The sequence below is a fragment of the Vanessa cardui genome, chromosome 4, assembly GCF_905220365.1.
Source record: "Vanessa cardui chromosome 4, ilVanCard2.1, whole genome shotgun sequence".
Taxonomy (NCBI): Eukaryota; Metazoa; Arthropoda; class Insecta; order Lepidoptera; family Nymphalidae; genus Vanessa; species Vanessa cardui.
In genome coordinates, this window is record NC_061126.1 from 1,133,325 (window position 1) to 1,151,820 (window position 18,496).

General features: G+C 38.4%; 3 protein-coding genes across 3 annotated transcripts; 2 read left to right on the plus strand and 1 right to left on the minus strand.

Moving 5' to 3' along the window:
- Nucleotides 1-1,310: 1,310 nt before the first annotated feature.
- LOC124544373 (glycine N-methyltransferase) lies at nucleotides 1,311-6,174 on the plus strand. The gene is made up of 6 exons (XM_047122893.1): nucleotides 1,311-1,461; nucleotides 2,484-2,698; nucleotides 4,067-4,194; nucleotides 4,529-4,788; nucleotides 5,704-5,819; nucleotides 5,963-6,174. The coding sequence occupies exons 2-6, from the start codon at nucleotides 2,490-2,492 to the stop codon at nucleotides 6,129-6,131; spliced, it is 882 nt and encodes a 293-aa protein (XP_046978849.1). The 5' UTR covers nucleotides 1,311-1,461; nucleotides 2,484-2,489; the 3' UTR covers nucleotides 6,132-6,174.
- Nucleotides 6,175-7,062: 888 nt separating this feature from the next.
- Nucleotides 7,063-8,324, minus strand: LOC124544136 (protein transport protein Sec61 subunit gamma). Its single transcript, XM_047122589.1, has 3 exons — nucleotides 8,177-8,324; nucleotides 8,000-8,096; nucleotides 7,063-7,288 (listed from the first exon to the last, which is right to left on the minus strand). Exons 2-3 carry the CDS (start codon nucleotides 8,091-8,093, stop codon nucleotides 7,176-7,178), a joined length of 207 nt encoding a protein of 68 aa, XP_046978545.1. The 5' UTR covers nucleotides 8,094-8,096; nucleotides 8,177-8,324; the 3' UTR covers nucleotides 7,063-7,175.
- Nucleotides 8,325-8,542: 218 nt separating this feature from the next.
- Nucleotides 8,543-18,371, plus strand: LOC124544073 (exocyst complex component 7). Its single transcript, XM_047122492.1, has 17 exons — nucleotides 8,543-8,799; nucleotides 8,934-9,099; nucleotides 9,369-9,496; nucleotides 9,736-9,810; nucleotides 9,927-10,044; nucleotides 10,338-10,549; nucleotides 10,631-10,695; nucleotides 10,784-10,884; nucleotides 10,950-11,126; nucleotides 11,193-11,374; nucleotides 11,450-11,588; nucleotides 11,657-11,749; nucleotides 12,463-12,569; nucleotides 16,900-17,006; nucleotides 17,110-17,203; nucleotides 17,896-18,090; nucleotides 18,212-18,371. The coding sequence occupies exons 1-17, from the start codon at nucleotides 8,752-8,754 to the stop codon at nucleotides 18,251-18,253; spliced, it is 2,049 nt and encodes a 682-aa protein (XP_046978448.1). The 5' UTR covers nucleotides 8,543-8,751; the 3' UTR covers nucleotides 18,254-18,371.
- Nucleotides 18,372-18,496: the final 125 nt, after the last annotated feature.

Consider the following 18,496-nt stretch of genomic DNA (forward strand, 5'->3'; position numbering starts at 1 on the left):
AACGTACATGTAGGTAATAAATAATGACAAAGCACAATACTAGCAAAATTTACATGACGTATCATACGTAAGATTTTAAGGAAAATATCATCGTGATAAGAATTGAGTGCCAACTAACAAATGCTTGGTTGTTTATGCGCGATAATACAATTAAAATGGAGAAATACTAAGATTAGTCTCAGTAGAGACCCAGTTTCGTTTAAAAATAAAAGTGATTTCTTTGATTTTCGGTAATTCTTCTACAGTAAGAGGCTTGAGCGACTCTATAACTAATTATTATAGAGTCGCTCAAGCCGATAATCTCTAATATTGATTAGTTGTAGGTTTGCACTTTTTTAAAACGGCATAAGACACTTTTTGGTTTACTTGGTGGTGGGGCTTTGTGCGAGCCCGTCTGGGTAGGTACCACCCACTCATCAGTTATTCTACTGCCAAATAACAGTAGTCAGTATTGTTGTGTTCCGGTTTGAAGGGTGAGTGAGCCAGTGTAACTACAGGCACAAGGGACATAACATCTTAGTTCCCAAGGTTAGTGGCGCAGTGACGATGTAAGGAATAGTTAATATTTCTCACAGCGTCATTGTCTATGGGTGATGGTGACCACTTACCATCAGTTGGCCCATATGCTCGTCCGCCAACCTATACCATAAAAAAAAAAAACATTCATACACAATACGACTATACCTACGTATAGTAACTATTCAAACTGGCAAACATCAATTGAAATTTGAATAAAAACTATTATGATCTAAATATTCAATTTTATTTAATAAAAAGTATTTTCTCCAAATTTAAATTTAAAAGCTAAGCGTTTATTCCCGTAAACTTGATATTCAAAATCAAAATAAACGTTATTGACCGGCGTGGACTCAGACGCCAATCTTGTAAGGAACAACAATATTACATCACACGATGCGAAAACAAGATATGCGAGAGTTGACGGGCATCCGGAATGATGAATTGAGGTTTATATATAACTTTATCGTAATGGAAGTTTGTGTGTAAATTTTTAATTTCATATTAATTGGGTAGTTCCCAATAATTTCGGAATTGTCAAGAATCCTAAGCTAGAGAATAAGTGACGTTAGATATCAAACCTTTTTTTCTATCACTATCGCGTTTTTTTTAATTATTATTTTTAACCAATTCATTTATCTATTTATTATTATTAAAAAATATATTTCATTATGTTGAATCAGAAAAGAATATCTACATGTCATCATATATCTTCTACGATATGAAACGAAATAATTACGTCCAAAACATATAAAGGTCAGCCTACGCCTCTCATCAATGCTCATGTTAAAAAAAGCCGGGAAACATGGCTAGTGATATCAGATTTTTATCAAGCGAGCACATTTGATTTGCGGCAGTGTCGGCATGGTAGCGACGGTGACTGGAAGTCTACAGTCAGTCACTCGACACATTCTCCCGACGCACGCGTGATTGCATCATAATAATGTGAGTTGACTATCGTTTTACTGACGGTACTGTTACTGAATGCTTTGAACATAATTTTTTTAATTATTTAAATTTTGAACACCATTTTCATAAAACCAGTATCATGTTACAGCTAAACCTTTGTACTATGTGTAGTATATTTACATGAACTTTGAACATTTTTCATTTCAGACATATAATGGATTATGTTTACAGATTTATTAAAATAGACTATAGTTCGGAATTAAATTAAAGACTCAAATGAGTAGAAGATTAAATAAAATAATCGAATAAGATAATCAAAATTTAAAATTTTCTCTACTTAATTAAATATAGAGTTAGTTTCTAACGAATTATATTTAAGTAAAATATATATAATAATAACGCGATTAAATTAATATATTGCCTTAATTACTTTATCGTACGTTGTATGTTATATAACTTAATTAACCTGCTTAGGTATTATTATATTGTATTTGTTTTGGGATAGGTATACCGATTCAATTCCCGTTATGAATTGTTTATAGACGCATTGCGGTTCAAATGTTTGTAGTGAATACGTTCGTATATATGTCAATAAAGCGGTTATTATCACGCGTCACTTTGCGGCAAGGTAGCCTTAATCAGTGCATGTTTGTATGTCCCTGCTAATTACCAAAACTGTTTATAAAATATGTAGTTCTAAAATATACAGTATGTTATTTATAAGTGGTATCTTATGTATGTTCTAAATGATATAAGTATCTAGTATGTTAATTAATATTCGATTTCGAAAATTCAAAACATTTTAAATTAACTGGTGAAATTTATTTATTGCTTTTTTCGAAAAAGGTAGATAATAAACGTTAGGGATTTTTCATCATCACTGTAAAATATTATACAGGCATTCTTCACAACCCGGGAACTAAGAAGTCTTTCTTGTGTTGTATAGTTCAGTATACATATAATAGGTACACCAAAAGTAACCATTGCTGATTGGCGGTATACATTATTGAGTTTAACTGACACAATTTATAACGAGAATATTAAATTATTATTTACAGTAAACCATGTCTTCGGATAAAGTATTCCATTCCCGGTCGCAAGGTATCCCGTCTGAGGGTGTCAAGGACCAGTATGCTGATGGAAAGGCAGCCAGAGTGTGGAAGAAGTACATCGGAGATAGTAACCAAAGGACTAAGAATTATAGAGACTTCTTAACTGGTTTGCTCAAAAAACATGGCTGCGTACGAGTTTTGGATGCTGCTTGCGGTACTGGGTAAGTCTATAACTTGTGTTCATTCATCTTTGTTATATACTATGTAAACACAATGTAGACTAACCGTGGAGGTGCTGTCGTTACTTCGGATTTTCCATAACACAAGAGCCTTAGCTGCTTTTTTATTATTTTTTATGGTATAGTTTGGCGAACGAGCATATGGGTCACCTGATGGTAAGTGGTCACCATCACCCATAGATAACGACGCTGTAAGAAATATTAACTATTCCTTACATCGTTAATGTACCACCAACCTTGGGAACTAAGATGTTATGTCCCCTGTGCCTGTAGTTACACTGCTTATATTGGGATTAGAGATTGTATGTGATCTTTTCCAATATTAAAAAAAAAAAGACTAAACACATGATAGAGATAATCAAACGGCTAGAATAATTGAATCGTAACTGATGATTGCGGTTTAAAAACTGGGTAATTATCGTCGAATTTATATCTCGTGTAAGGTGGCGAAGAAAATTATATTACTAGGAAACTCGCCTGTATTGAAGCAGCATAGTTAAATAAGTAACATAAGTCCAAACAGTTTCCTAGGTATAGGTAGCTCAGACATAGACGTTTTTCTCTTTCTAGGTACTTACTTGAAATATTTGTTATAGAAAGTATTTTCTTATTAAATTTTCTACTTCAAACAATTGTTACAGATGTGTTATATCACATTTTTATCTCAAAATTATAATTATTTATTATATAAAACAATCGTTTTCGTGTGAATGAATAGGGTCACCAATTGTTTTTTTTTTTGTATAGAATATATGTTATGTATATTTATATTTTTTATGCTGATATATATATTTATTTTTGCTTATGGTGACAATTTTTTTATCAGAGTCCTAAAAATAATAAAAAAAACATATAAGATATCTGTGTACTGAATATCGAATAAAAACTGATCAAAGACAATGAGAGTTAGACATAGACCTCACTCCGATAATACACGACTTACATATTTTTTTATCTAGAAAAAAATATCTAATGAATGATAACTTGTAATTATAATATGAAGAAAATTGATTTTAAATTATGAGACATAATATTTCGTAACAGTAAGCGAGTAGCAACATGAGATAGGGGCTGACCTTTCATAATTGTTTATCGGATGAAATTAAGCACAGATAAGTGCTCACATACATTTTTTTTATTTAAATAAATGAACATAACATTATTTATTAGTTAATATAATGTTCGAAGAATCAATAGCTAAGGCTGGGCCGTCAATATTTAAAGATCGAATCACAACGTGCCCATTTTGTATCTCTCTTGAAGATTAAACTTTTACTAACTAAGGCCAAGAAAACTGGTATTTCAGCCATTGTTTTCATTTGTAAATATTTTACTTTTTTCCCCTTTCAGCATAGACTCGATGATGTTGGTCGATGAAGGTTTCAAGGTGGTTTCAGTGGATGCCTCCGACAAAATGTTGAAACATGCTTTAAAAGCAAGATGGGAAAAAAGAAAAGATTCCAGATACGACGAATGGGGTGCGTATAACCTTATTCAGTTAAATAATTATAAAAGTTAAATATCTATACTATAAAATTCAATTTTTTTTGTAAATAATAAGCCAGAATCATTAAACCGTTTGCTTTTTGTTTTCGGTTTCAAGGGTGAGTGAGCCTTTGTAACTACAGGCACAAGACACATAACATTTGAGTTCTTAATATAGATAGCGTATTGGCCTAGGTTAATGATCAATGTACACTATATGGCTATAGCTCGTTTGCCAGCCTACCTATATAAAATAGGTATTTGAATACTTAACAACGTGATTTATTAAAATATATCTTTTATCTATAATTTGGTCTAATCTTTCAGTTATTGAAGAAGCGAGCTGGCAAACACTCCCTGAAGATGTCGAGGGCTTCCTACCCGGGGCGTCATTCGATGCTGTGATATGCCTTGGAAATTCATTTGCCCATTTATTGGACGAATATGAGGATCAACGAACACAGAAGATGTGTTTACAAAACTTCGCTAAAGTGTTGAAGCCCGGAGGTCTATTATTCATCGATCACAGGAATTACGACGCGATGATCAACACGGGCGCAACACCTGGACATTCTATTTATTACAATGTAAGTTTACACGTAACTCATCAACGAATTTGAAATATAATGCATTTAAATATTCTTTAATATAATAAAAGCCGAGCTGGCCCAGTGGGTTCTCAACCGATGATTGCGGGTTTAAACCCGGGCAAGCACAGCGGTGCTAGTCGAATATGCATATGCTTAATTTGTGTGTATAATTCATCTCGTGCTCGGCGGTGTAGGAAAACATCGTGACATAATTCTGTCACATGTGTATTCCATCAACCCGCATTGGAACAGCGTGATGGAATATGTTCCAAACCTTCTCCTCAAAGGGAGAGGAAACCTTAGCCCAGCGATGGGAAATTTACAGACTATATATACATGTAAATTAAAAATATTATTAATTCATGTCCACTTTACAAACATTTTGATTTATTGCTTAAAGTGAACCAAAGTGAACAGTGAACTCTTTTTTGTTTTTATAAATGTTTTAATTTTAAAGATGATTTGTTCATCTTTTTAATATTATCTTTTGTTTACAAATCTCATGATCAAACGCCATGTTATAACTTCTTATCTATATTATTAAATAACAATAATGTGCGTGAGCGATAACTATTTTTTTTTTCATAATATGTTTATAACACAGATTTTAAATACTCTATTAATAAAATCAGATAATAAAAATATATACTCATGTTTAATTATTTTAGTATTTTGAGGTTCTTTTTTGTTGATTTATTTGCTGTGATAGCTTATATAAAAAAATTAGCCACTTAGAGAAAATGGCCACAAACTCTCATAGACATTAAAAGATACAGCTCTCTTTTCCACATAGATGTGTGATTTATGTACCTACCTACTTAAATTTTCTGCGAAATTTTCCGATGATTAAGATTTATAAAATTAGAATAATTAAATATGTATTGAAAATAAATATTTTTTAAAATATTACAGTGCAAATATCCTGTCGACATTAAGACGTCTGTATTAGTGGTACGTGGTAAGCCAGAGCTTGTCGCACTCGACTATTGTATCGACGCCACCGACGACGGTCTCATTACGGAAAAGAGGTAATTGCCTACTTTCATATTACAATTTATATTTATTCCTATATACACTGTACAGCATAGTAATTAAAAAAAAAATGTTTTTGATGTTGAAGTTATAAAAAATAATAATTTTAATTTTTTAATAAATAATAAATAAATTTCAGTGAATTCCGTTTGTGCTACTTCCCACACCGATTGCACAGCTTCACTCGTATGCTAGACGACGCGTTTGACAACCGCGCCAAGCACAGCATCTACGCGGACTTCCAGCCGCTGGAGCGCGTCGACAACCCCGCGTACTACATCCACGTCATGCAGAAAGCGCTTAACTGACAACTTATACAGCCAAAAATAATATATTTTTTTATGAATAGTTCGTGATGCATTTTTTATTATCTGTGTTAACAGTGTATAATTAATATTTTAACTTTTAAGAGAGGCTCAAAAACATGGCAATCATAAAAATAATAAATGTAATTAATTATCGAGATGATATACTTTTTGTACAATGAATTATATATGACCTAAATTGTAATAAATCTATACATGGGTAAATAAATATCTATAGAAAATCAAAACTGTGATAACTAGATTATTTTACTCTGTACTAAGTGCAAACAATACTTTTATAGACGCAATAAGTAAATCATGTATAAATTATTATAAAATAAAACTGTAATACATATAGCTAAAAGTCAATAAATTGTTAATTTATATTGTTATACCTTTTTTTTTTATAAATATTGCGGTATACAACTTTAACAAGGTGTGTAGGCATAATAATCAACTTTATTAGACAAATTAAAACAAATACCTGAGTTTGAAATCAATTTAAAATTAGCAAGGTCCAAAAAATGTCCTTGTTTATTGCATGTGCACCAATTAGTTAATTGACTCCAATTTTAATAATTTAATCCTACATGATTTTATAATTTTCAATTAATGAAAATCCTATTACTTTATGATTTTTTATGGCTTTTTCTTAGTAATTTAATGGTTCAACCTTAACTACTTAAGTATAGGAAATTATAGCAAAGACAATACTTATTAATAATTGAATTACAACTTGACACTATTACAATAACACTTAATTACTTAAAGTTAAAATCAAATTAATCTTAGTGCAGGATAATTATATTGTGTCAATGAACTTTTTTAGAAAGTCAGTGAGAAGGAAAACAAATATTTATTTACAAAGTTTTATTAGAAATGATGATATAACATGTTAATAAGACACTTTCCTTTTGTTTAAATAAAACAAATGTTAAAAATGAAATAATTTATTCTAATAAAATTTGTTGATAGTTTTATGAAAGTGAGAATTAACTTAGACACATCCAGGGGCTTAAGGGTAAGGTATAACTAAACTAGACTAGCCTATGATCCGACAATAATGTTGTTGATTGGAATGTGTATCAATTTTACGAAGAATCCAATGAAACCCATAATGCAGAAACCGATAGCTGTGGCGATGGCAATTTTTTGGAATTCTGAAAAGAAAAACATTGAAATATAAATGATGTCCTAATTTTACAAATATTCTATCTTTATAAAACAGTTACTTCAATTATTAATTGGTACTAGATACTGCCAGGTAAAGGTAAGCTGGTGTTATTACAGGAATGGGGTGTGTAATAACAGAAAGTTGGCAGATAATAAGTAAACATTGTTTATTAAGAATAGCTATGTTGTCTATTAATAATAATTATTAAAGTTTATTATATGTTCATTACAAAAAGAAGTTCATTCTCTTTTATTTGTAATGGGAAGGCAAACAGCTTGATAGTCATGTCTATGGTAAGTAGCCATGTTCACTTTCAGTATTAACAAATCAGACTCTTTAACGATGCATTATTATGGAATAAATTAGTAACATTTATAAGTTTTATCACACATTTTATTGAGTATCAAATTAGAATTAAATTTAATTGTAGTAGCTAGTTAAATATATATGTAGAACATGAAACACAGTGGCTGAATGCCAGTTGAACCAGCTGCTGCCCCGTTAATAGCTACATAATGTAACTGACGATATTAATGAAATATTTATGCAAATGAATATTTAGTAGTACATATAATCATTTCTTTAGTAGAGCTGATTGAATTGAGTCCATTCAAAATGAACTGAATTCGACATGACTTCAGCATCGATAGTCGGCGCTAAAGCTAAGATAAATATTATTAAACTTATTAGAACTCACCTTTTCTGTCTGGCTTTGTACATCTTCTTACTAATCTAATGGAGTCCTTGGCGAACTGCTTACCAGGCTCAACAAACTTGGCAATTTGATCCATTTTCTGAAAACAGAGTATCAATTATTTAACAAATTATGTATTAGAAGATGTAAATTAATAATTTATTTATTAATAATACGCACCAGTGATCTGTTTTATTAATCCACCACAAAAAACAACGAAACGATATTTAGTATTTGTCCCGCAAATAAAAATACCTCGATTCTTCGAGTGACGATTAGAATATGTGACAAGTAAAAGCTACGAACGTCAGCCACGTTTCGACGTCGTACGTCACGTCACCACATACTAAATCGGATACTTTCACATAACACAGGTTAAATTTCAAACACATAATAGTTAAAAATATTTTAATAAATTTTTATTGAAATGAATTGTAAAATAAATAATGTTAGAATGTTTGTTCTATTATTATTGCGCTATTTAGAAATCGATTGAAATCTTAAAAGTAATTTTAAAATTAAATGTCAAAATTGAAACGTCAAACCGATGTCATAACAAATATTTTACAAGGTGTCTACTGATTGTGATTTCTAATTTTCCAATAACTAGGCGTAGTGTTAGTTAATATAATTTGATGAAACATACAATAATATTTGCTGTCAGTCTTTATTTTCTTTAGTATGTATACATTTGGAACCTTGTAAACAGAAAACGGAAATTTAACAAGATAATATAAGAAACAATACAACAGAAAATGTATGCAGTGGAGAAGAAATTCGAAATCGAGATGAAGTTGAAGAGGGTATTTATTTTATTATATTGCAATAGTAGTTAATAGTATATATTGTTAGTAGATATTTTTTAGTGTATAATATGTTACCATAACTGTTTTTGTATCTATATATAAATGGGGCGTATCCATCTCTTTATTACTAGGAAATGACTAATATCCAAGAGCTTAAAGCGGCTGCAAAGAGAAGCTCATCTCTTGCAAGTGATGTCTGTAATGTGCTGGGTGCATGTGAGCAGAGATTGCAGCAGCTAGAGACAGCCGTCCTGCCTCTATATGGTGACACTGCAAGGCTACAGCAAATACATCATAGTAAGTAATATTTGACACCAGTTTCCCCAAGTATTTAAGTGGTATGTGTTAGGCAACCTATGTCATTTTGTATACCTTACAAATGGTATGTAATTATTTAGGAAAATTGATTGAGTAGTAATGTAGTAAATGTTTAACAAACAAACTTACTTTCACATTTATAATATTGGTATGTATATACTCTCATATCAATTGGTCGTTTTTCATTAATATTGTTTTTTCTTTTTTTAATTGATAAACTTACTTTATAATTATAACTTTTATTCTAGATATGGAACATACAGTTACAGCTTTGGATCATGTAATTAATTACTACATGGTGTCCAGAGATCTAGCTGATATCATACAAGCGGGTCCTCATGTTGGTTCCACTGATTCGTTGAATATATATCTTGAGGTATGTCTTTGGTTAATTTATCTCTATTTGTATAAAAGGTAACTTGAATTCTATACCGATTGGTTTAAAATATTTCCTATACTAAAGGGATTTTATAGAATTTTATATAGCAGATAATATATAAAAGCATTAGTTTGATGTTTCATATGGTTTTTTTTATGTTATGTATACATAGATAATATTCATAGTAATCAACAAATACTATGTATTTAAGTTATAACTAGGTAACTTTGTTTCAGGCTTTAGATAAGCTGGCAGAGGCTCAAAATTATTTCAACAAAAACAATCCACAAAGTGTTGAACTAGAGAATATTGTAAGTACAAATGATTATTTTTTAACAAAATCATTATTTTTAAAATGTTTGTTTGTTAGCAGTTGTGTATTATTAATTTAATTTGTATGATATAAAAAACCTCATTTTATTTATAGAATCAACTTTATAATGCTGGAGTCTTAAAGTTAGAGAATGCATTTGAAGAGCTCCTCAGTCGTAATACTAGACCACTGTCACCGACTGCTCTTATGGATATGATTGCCCTGGAGGAAGGTGAGCTATTCCACTGTTTGTATTGTTACTACATTTTGTTTTATAATAATTACTGTTTAAAAGTTGAACAAGAGTATTTACACATAAGCTGTTTAATAAGTTAAATAAGGAATAAACTTTTTAAAAGTATTTTTTGAAATATTTGTCAATTTACAGGATGGTGAAGAAATTACATAATAACTATCAAGCAGAGATGTGTTATTAATTTTTGAACAGTATATTCAGCCATAAAGTATTTATTGGTCCTTTGAGCCGGATGAATAATTTATTAAGATTTAGTTTTTCATTTTCAGATTCAAGTGTCGATAGTGTCAGTGTGAGTGGTGGAAATTCGACGTCGAGTATGGCTCTCGAAACTATGCGCGCCGCTGCGGCGTGGCTCAGCGCCGCCGGCAGACCTCCAGCCGGACCCCTACTCGCTATACGAGGCCCGGCCGCTTTGAATTCGCTCATAGCTTTTAAAGATTATCTCAGATCGAGGTCTATGGCCGCCTCGCCACTAATGGTAAGATATAGCCCTGGAATCTATTTTTATGAGAATTTAAACAAGGATGTTTTATTCAATTTTCTTCAATGTTTCTTGCAGAGAGCGAAAAACATCCTGCATCGGACAGATAGCACCCAGAGAAGAACTAGCAAAATACAAAAAGTGTAAGCTTTCATTCGGTACAATCATCAGTCATTTTAATGAAAAGTTTACAAGAGAATACATTAATTTCGTCCTTGCTTTATGAAACAGATTGGAGAAGCGAGCCATCAATATAATGATGAAGGCGTCCCAGACCCTCGAGCAGTCCACCGGCCTCGCCATCGGACCGCGACGCTCCATCAACGACTCCTGTAAGTGCCCGCGCCGCACGCACACCCCGTGCGCCGGGCGCGTCTGACGCGGTGTTTTTGTTCAGACTCGGAGGAGGGCAGCGACGCCGTGGACGAGCGCGAGGCGGAGGCGGCGGGGTCGCTGGCCGCCGCGCTGTGCCGCGTGGCGCGCCGCGAGCAGCGCCACGCGCTCGGCCTCGTGCCGCTGCCGCGCCTGGCCGCGCTGCTCGCCGCGTTGCTCAAGGACTGCCTCGCGCTGCTCGGTGAGTGCCCCGCGCCCCGCGCACCTCCCACCCCCCCCCGCCCCCGCTAACGGCCGCTGCCCGCAGGCGCCGAGGTGGAGCGCGTGTGCCTGCGCAGCCGCAAGGCCGCGGCGCGCTGCAACGCGGGCGCGGCGGCGTGCTGGGCGCTGGCGGCGCGCCTGCAGCGGCTGCAGCCCGACATGCAGCGCGCGCTGCACCCCGCGTCGCCGGCGCCCTACGCCGCGCTGCTCAACAGCTGCACCCACCACGTGCGTAGCGCGCCGGCCGGCCGCGGCCGGTAGGTAGGTGGGCGGCAGGTAGCGGTACAGGCGGTGTCTGTGCAGTGCGTGCGCTCGCTGGAGGAGTGGGTGGAGGGCGTGCGCGGCGACAGCGCGGCGGGCGCGGTGGACGGCACGGTGCACCAGCTGGCGGCGGCGGCGCTGGCCTACTGCCACGCGCTGGCGGCGCACATGCACGTCATCGGTGAGTGCTATGCCCCCCCCCCTCCGCTGTGTGTCCGCGCCGTGCTGACGCGCCGCCGCCGTGCGCAGGTCCGGCGCTGGCGACGGAGGCGTGGTACGCGCGCGCGGCGTCGGCGCTGACGGCGGCGGACCGGAACGCGCTCATGTTGGCGCTCTACATGCGTGAGTCGTTCCCCTTTTAACTTGCAATCTATTCTATAGTTTGTTCGCGTTAAGAATGCAGTGAGTTGTCATTGTTTACCGGCTTTACTCCGCCCCCTGACCAATCAAATCTTTTTTAACAGCAGGATGAAGGTGTATGCATATTTGTGTTAAAATTCCAACAAATTATATTTGTTTTAAAGACTAAGTATAATGAATTTAAAAAATACACATTAAAATAAAAAATCGAATCGGGTGATTAAACAATCAACAAAATTCTTAACACAATATACAATCGTTTGCAAATCTTCCCATCGCGATGTAGAAATTTACATATTTTGATATAACGTCATATAGTAGGTAACATTAATTATTACGTGTACAGCTTGAATAAATTAAATATAAATATATAAATAAACAAAATTTAAATTATAAAAATATCAGTTAATAATTAATTATATGTGAACTTGACTTTGTAATTTGAAAAGATTTGATTGGTCAAAGGGGGCGGAGTCAGGGCGGTAAACAATGACAACTCACTGCATTCTTAACGCGAACAGACTATAGTCGGATCTATTGTTAAATACAGTAAATTTCATATTGTTACTTGTAGTCTCAACTTGCATAACAATGTTGAATGCTAGTAATGTTAATTTTGTAACGAAACCAATAATTTGTCATTCGGTGATCGATGTACGATATTCAAGCATAATATTACGTTTCACGGAATCTAGGTAAAGTGTTGGCTCAATTGAATTTGTCATTGAGAAACAAGAGCGAGCAGTATCCGGATGCGCTGAAAGCGATATTCCTTCTTAACAACACTTTGTATTTATTACAGGTAAGAAAAATGGCTTATTTTTTACTCTTTATGGCTTTGAAACTCATTTTTATAAACCACACACTAATATATCCTTATTATCTTTGAAAAATAATGTAACTTTTGTTTTAATGTGAAATCTAACTTTATTCAATTAAATAATCTTTAAGGCTCTAATTTCTTTTCAAACGTCTACAAATAGGCTATTTGACAATGCGAAAAATAAATTGTAAATTATTATAATCAATGTATATTATGAGTTTAAAAATGGTTATTTACTAACGAAAGATGAAAATGATATTTAATTTATTCAAAAATCCATAAATAAAAATCCATTTTTTTTCAAACGTTTGTCACGTGACACAAAACGCTCCTGACACAAAACGGGCTTAGGATGACGCCATATTGTCCAAGTAGCGTTTTTGCGCGCTATTTAAATATGGAATTTTTAATATGATTTAAATAAAATTTTTGATATATTTGCAAGTGGTAGTGCCACACTGCATACCTCTCGGTTGCAGTCGAATGGGCCGGCACGCCCGGGGAAGTACCACTCTCTCACTTAAAATCGGCGTGAAGTGGTAGCTATGCTACCGCGTTTCGTCCGGTAAGTGAGAGTTCCGGAGGCCCGATCCCTCTCCCCCCAAAACATGGTTGTGCAGAATTTGGTGACATTACCCCAGGAGGGTACCATCAGCGACTGCGATGGAGAATCCCTCTCTGGGCATCCATGCTCAGGACGTACACCGCCTGAGCAGGGATGCCCAGGCTGCCCTCCGAATTCTGGGGGGGGCAATTTTGCGCTCGCCACTGTTCGGGGCAAGCGGAGCAGGCATCATAAGGCAACCCCTACCACACTCGCTGTGGACTTCTGCAACATAAGGGGACTCAACTCCAACTTGAATGCCGTTCACTTTCACCTTGAGACGGCGAAGCCGGCCTTGCTCTTTCTTACCGAGACCCAGATATCTTCTCCTGCCGATACGTCTTTTCTCTCTTACCCCGGGTACAAATTGGAGCATACTTTTGTGCCACGAGCTGGGGTGTGCGTTTACGTCAGAGATGATATCTGCTCTCGACGCCTCGGCAGCCTTGAAGGGCAGGACCTATCAATTATCTGGCTGCGCGTAGACTGCGACGACCATCCGCGAATCTACGCGTGCCTTTATAGGTCCCATAGCGGTAATGCCGAAACCGACCGACTGGTTGAGCACGTCCAATTGGCTACAGATTCCGTGCTGCAGCAGACTCCATCCGCAGAGATCATTATTCTGGGCGATTTCAATGCTCATCATACAGAGTGGCTTGGATCACGCACCACTGATCATGCGGGTAGATCTGTTCTCGACTTCGCTTTGGCTTATGATTTGACACAACTGGTCACCTCGCCAACGCGAATACCGGACGTGGAGGATCATACACCTTCCCTGTTGGACCTTCTGCTGACTTCGCATCCGGACGGCTATAAGATTGTCGTCGATCCCCCTCTGGGCTCGTCGGACCACTGTCTCGTCCGGAGTACAGTGCCAGTTGCACGGTACTCACGACCTCGTTTCGCGGGCTGTCGTCGCGTGTGGCACTACAAGTCAGCAGATTGGGATGGGATGCGGTCCTTCTTTGCATCTTACCCATGGGGGCGAGTTTGTTTCTCGATGGATGATCCGAGCGTTGTTGCTGACTCTGTCGCCGATGTGGTGCTTCAGGGTATGGAACTTTTCATTCCATATTCTGCGGTGCCCATTGGTGGCAAGTCCCAGCCCTGGTTTGGTCGCCTCTGTAAGACGGCTTCACGCCGAAAATGGGAACGCTACCAAGACTGGGCTAACGCATCGGCGTCTCGTGATACAAACACCAGCACATTCAGAAAGGAATATAACTCTGCCTCCAGGTCCTTCAAAAACGTGATAGCTGAGGCGAAGTCGAAGTACATTGGCAGAATTGGCGAGAGACTGGTGCGCTTCCCATCAGGAACACGTGCGTTCTGGTCTCTCGCTAAGGCTGTCCTAGGGAATTTCTGTCAGCCTTCTTTTCCGTCTTTGCACAGGGACGGTGAGTCATTGGCCCATACCGCGAAGGAGAAGGCCGATCTTTTAGGGTCTCTCTTCGCGTCGAACTCGACTCTGGATGACCAAGGAAAGTCACCTCCATCAATCCCGCGATGTGATACGACGATGCCGGAGGTTAAATTTCGGCAAAGTGCAGTTCGGAAAGCACTTCTTTCCTTGGACATTCACAAGTCGAGTGGACCCGATGGCATCCCTCCAATCGTGCTACGGACATGTGCTCCCGAGTTGGCACCGGTCTTAACGCGTCTTTTCCGGCAATCCTACGCATTAGGCGTCGTCCCGAACTCCTGGAAGACTGCTTTGGTGCATCCGATCCCTAAAAAAGGCAACCGCTCAGATCCGTCCAATTATAGGCCTATAGCCATCACCTCCTTGCTCTCCAAGATAATGGAGTCCCTTATTAACTGCCAGCTCCTGCGGTACCTAGAGGAGAATCAGCTGATTAGTGACCGCCAGTACGGTTTCCGTCGGGGTCGCTCAGCCGGTGATCTTCTAGTTTACCTTACTCACAGGTGGGCTGAAGCAGTTGAGAGCAAGGGGGAGGCATTAGCAGCCAGCTTGGACATAGCGAAGGCCTTCGATCGCGTATGGCACAAAGCGCTTCTTTCGAAGCTTCCTTCTTATGGGCTTCCCGGGAAATTATGCAATTGGATTACCAGCTTTTTGGCAGATCGGAGCATCAAGGTCGTTGTCGACGGTGCATGCTCTGACTTAAAATTCGTCAATGCTGGTGTTCCACAAGGCTGCGTCCTATCACCCACTCTGTTTCTTCTGCATATCAATGATTTGTTGCAAATCGGGAACATTCATTGCTATGCAGACGACAGTACCGTTGACACCTTATACACCGGCCGCGCTAATATTTCTCGGGAAAACGTCGAAGAAAACCGGAACAAACTTGTGTCTGAAATCGAGTCTTCGTTAAACGAAGTCTCGAACTGGGGCCGGCTAAATTTAGTCCATTTCAACCCCAAAAAGACGCAAGTTTGCGCGTTAACCGCTAAAAAAACACCATTTGTCGTATCTCCACGATTTGAGAACATCCCGATAGCCGCTACAGGTAGTATCGGAATACTTGGCGTTGATATTTCGAGCCTCGTTCAGTTCCGCGGTCAATTGGAAGGCAAAGCCAAATTGGCTTCAAAGAAGCTCGGTGTGCTCAGCAAGGCGAGACAGTACTTCACGTCGGCCCATCGCCTAAAACTTTACAAGGCGCAAATTCGGCCTCACATGGAGTACTGCTCTCACCTCTGGGCGGGTGCTCCCCAGTACCAGCTCCTTCCATTTGACCGCATCCAACGTAGAGCGGCTCGAATTATCGACGATCAAGCCCTTTCCGATCTCCTTGATCCTTTGGCTTTGCGTAGAGATGTTGGATCACTCTGCATCTTCTACCGAATTTTTCACGGGGAATGTTCCGAGGAATTGTTCGGATTAATCCCGGCTGCTGAATTTCACCTTCGGACATCTCGTCAAAATTCTAAGTTTCACCCGCACCATCTTGATGTCCGAAAATCCACAACAGCGCGATTTCTTAGACATTTCCTGCCTCGCACAACCACTCTGTGGAACCAGCTGTCGCCGGCGGTTTTTCCGAACCGATACGACATGGGAACCTTCAAGAAAAGAGCCTACTCCTTTCTCAAAGGCCGGCAACGCACCTGCAAGCCCCCTGGTGTTGCAGATGTCCATGGGCGGTGGTAGTCACTTTCCATCAGGTGAGCCTCCTGCTCGTTTGCCACCTATTCCATAAAAAAAAAAAAAAAAAAAAATGATATTTTTCGGCAAGTATGTACTAGAAATAAAATACACAACTTTTAATGGGTTCCGTAACTTCTTCTAAATAATATTTAATGGATTTTACAAACCAGTCAAATAGCCTATTGCTATGTGAAAAATTAAAACATGTTTATTAAAGAGTTAATTTTCATGTAATTATTTAACCGTTAGTGGCCACACGTGGCACTGGTTACGGAATAATGTTGTTTAATTCAGCTATAGGACATTTTTGCTGATTGTCACATAATATATGTATGTCCAGTATTTGGAACGCCGAAATCATTAGAAATGTCGAATAATTCTTTAAAAACATTAAACAATCGGTTATTCATGACGTGGTATCCCACGTGGTTGCTATGTAGCCATAGCTCGGCTACGAAGTTACAGGCTAAGCTAAAGATTAGCAGCTATTAAACCGAAAAATAAATAAATAGTAGTAACTTATTACTGTGTATTGTTGACGTGCGTCCATGTAATATATTATTTTAAATTAAATATTTTTCTAGGGATTACAGCGTAGTGGGCTTCTAGACATTTTGATGTTGGCGGAACCCGAGTGCGAGGCGAACTACCGCGATATGATACAGGACTACAAGAATTCGTATATACAAAGGTGGTTTATTTTTTATATGACACTGCACATAGCTTATAATATTATGATAGGTTTATATCCAGAAAACTATATTAAACGTATGGTTGACGTAATGTCGTTTCAGCTGGAACAAGCTACTGTCTCACCTGGTGCTGGACGAGCCCTTGCCGGCCAAGCTGCGGGACAAGGACAGGCAAATGCTGAAGGATAAGTTTTCTGTGCGTCGTTACCCCCCGCAATAGTTTAATCGAAACAAAACTGTATAATCGCACCTACTGAATTCTTGATCTCGTTTGACTATTTACAATGTAAACTAATAGGCTATTTGACAATGCGGAAATAAATTGTGAATTATTGTAATCAGTGTATATTATGAGTCTAAAAATGGTTATTTACTAACGAAACCTGAAAATAATACTTAATTTATTCAATAATCAATAAATAAAAATGCATTTTTTCAAACGTTTGTCACGTGACACAAATTGGCCGGGCTTATGATGAAGTCACTTTGTTGTAAACCTTGCTTTTTTATTATATGTGCCAGAGATTAAAATACAGCAAAGTGACGTCACCAAGCAAGCATTACAGCGCCATATTGTCCAAGTAGCGTTTTCGCGCGTTATTTAAATATGGAATTTTTATCATATTTTTCGGCAAATATGTACTAGAAATAAAAAAATCTACTTTTACTGGGTTCCTTAACCTCTACTAAATAATATAAAATCGATTTTAAAAACCAGTCAAATAGCCTATTATAACAGTACCTGGCGGCTACTGCTTTTGGTTCACTATTATAGTCTCAGTAGAGGGGGCACGCGGAGTTTGAGTTCGGTAATGCTCAAAGCGGCGATTATTATAGTCACAGTAGAGGGCGCTCGGAGTTTGGTAATCAAAGCGGCGACTGTCGCAGGCCTTCAACCGCGAGTGGGAGGAGAGCACGCGCGCGCAGCGCGGCTACAGCGTGCCCGACGCCGAGCTGCGCGAGGCGCTCAAGCGCGCCAACAAGCAGGCGCTGCTGCCGCCCTACGCCGCGCTGCACGCGCGCGCCGCCGCCGCCGCCTTCAGCAAGAACCCCGACAAGTACCTCAAGCACACGCCGCTGCAGGTGCGACCAACAACCCCCCCCCCACACACCGCCCCCCCCCACACCCGGCACGCACACACCGCCCCCCCCACACACCCCGCCCCCCCACACCCCGCCCGCACTCACCCGCCTCGCGTTGCAGATCGCGGCGCAGCTGGACGGGTACTTCGACGAAGCCGCGTAGCGAACGCCGAGGGAGGAAGTGTTCCGTCGATACTCGAGGGATATATTTATTATTTACTTAGAAACTAGGTGCTCGTAGATCGTATGTTATGTTACTCAATAAAAGACGCCTTCGATTATGTATATATTTTATTTCAACGGACAATGTTTACACCGTTAGCACTTCTTCTTCTTTTTCTTTTTTTTCTTCGGCCACTGAAACAAACGAGCTGTGATAACACGGGTTGCCATCAATTGCTGATAT

Coding starts and splice junctions, on each gene's coding strand:
- LOC124544073 (XM_047122492.1), top strand. CDS start 8,752: ATGTATGCAGTGGAGAAGAAATTCGAAATCGAGATGAAGTTGAAGAGG. Junction 10,550..10,630: donor TGGCCGCCTCGCCACTAATG/GTAAGATATAGC, acceptor TGTTTCTTGCAG/AGAGCGAAAAACATCCTGCA. Junction 12,570..16,899: donor ACACTTTGTATTTATTACAG/GTAAGAAAAATG, acceptor ATATTTTTCTAG/GGATTACAGCGTAGTGGGCT.
- LOC124544136 (XM_047122589.1), bottom strand. CDS start 8,093: ATGGATCAAATTGCCAAGTTTGTTGAGCCTGGTAAGCAGTTCGCCAAG. Junction 7,289..7,999: donor TACAAAGCCAGACAGAAAAG/GTGAGTTCTAAT, acceptor TTTTCTTTTCAG/AATTCCAAAAAATTGCCATC.
- LOC124544373 (XM_047122893.1), top strand. CDS start 2,490: ATGTCTTCGGATAAAGTATTCCATTCCCGGTCGCAAGGTATCCCGTCT. Junction 4,195..4,528: donor TTCCAGATACGACGAATGGG/GTGCGTATAACC, acceptor CTAATCTTTCAG/TTATTGAAGAAGCGAGCTGG. Junction 4,789..5,703: donor GACATTCTATTTATTACAAT/GTAAGTTTACAC, acceptor AAAATATTACAG/TGCAAATATCCTGTCGACAT.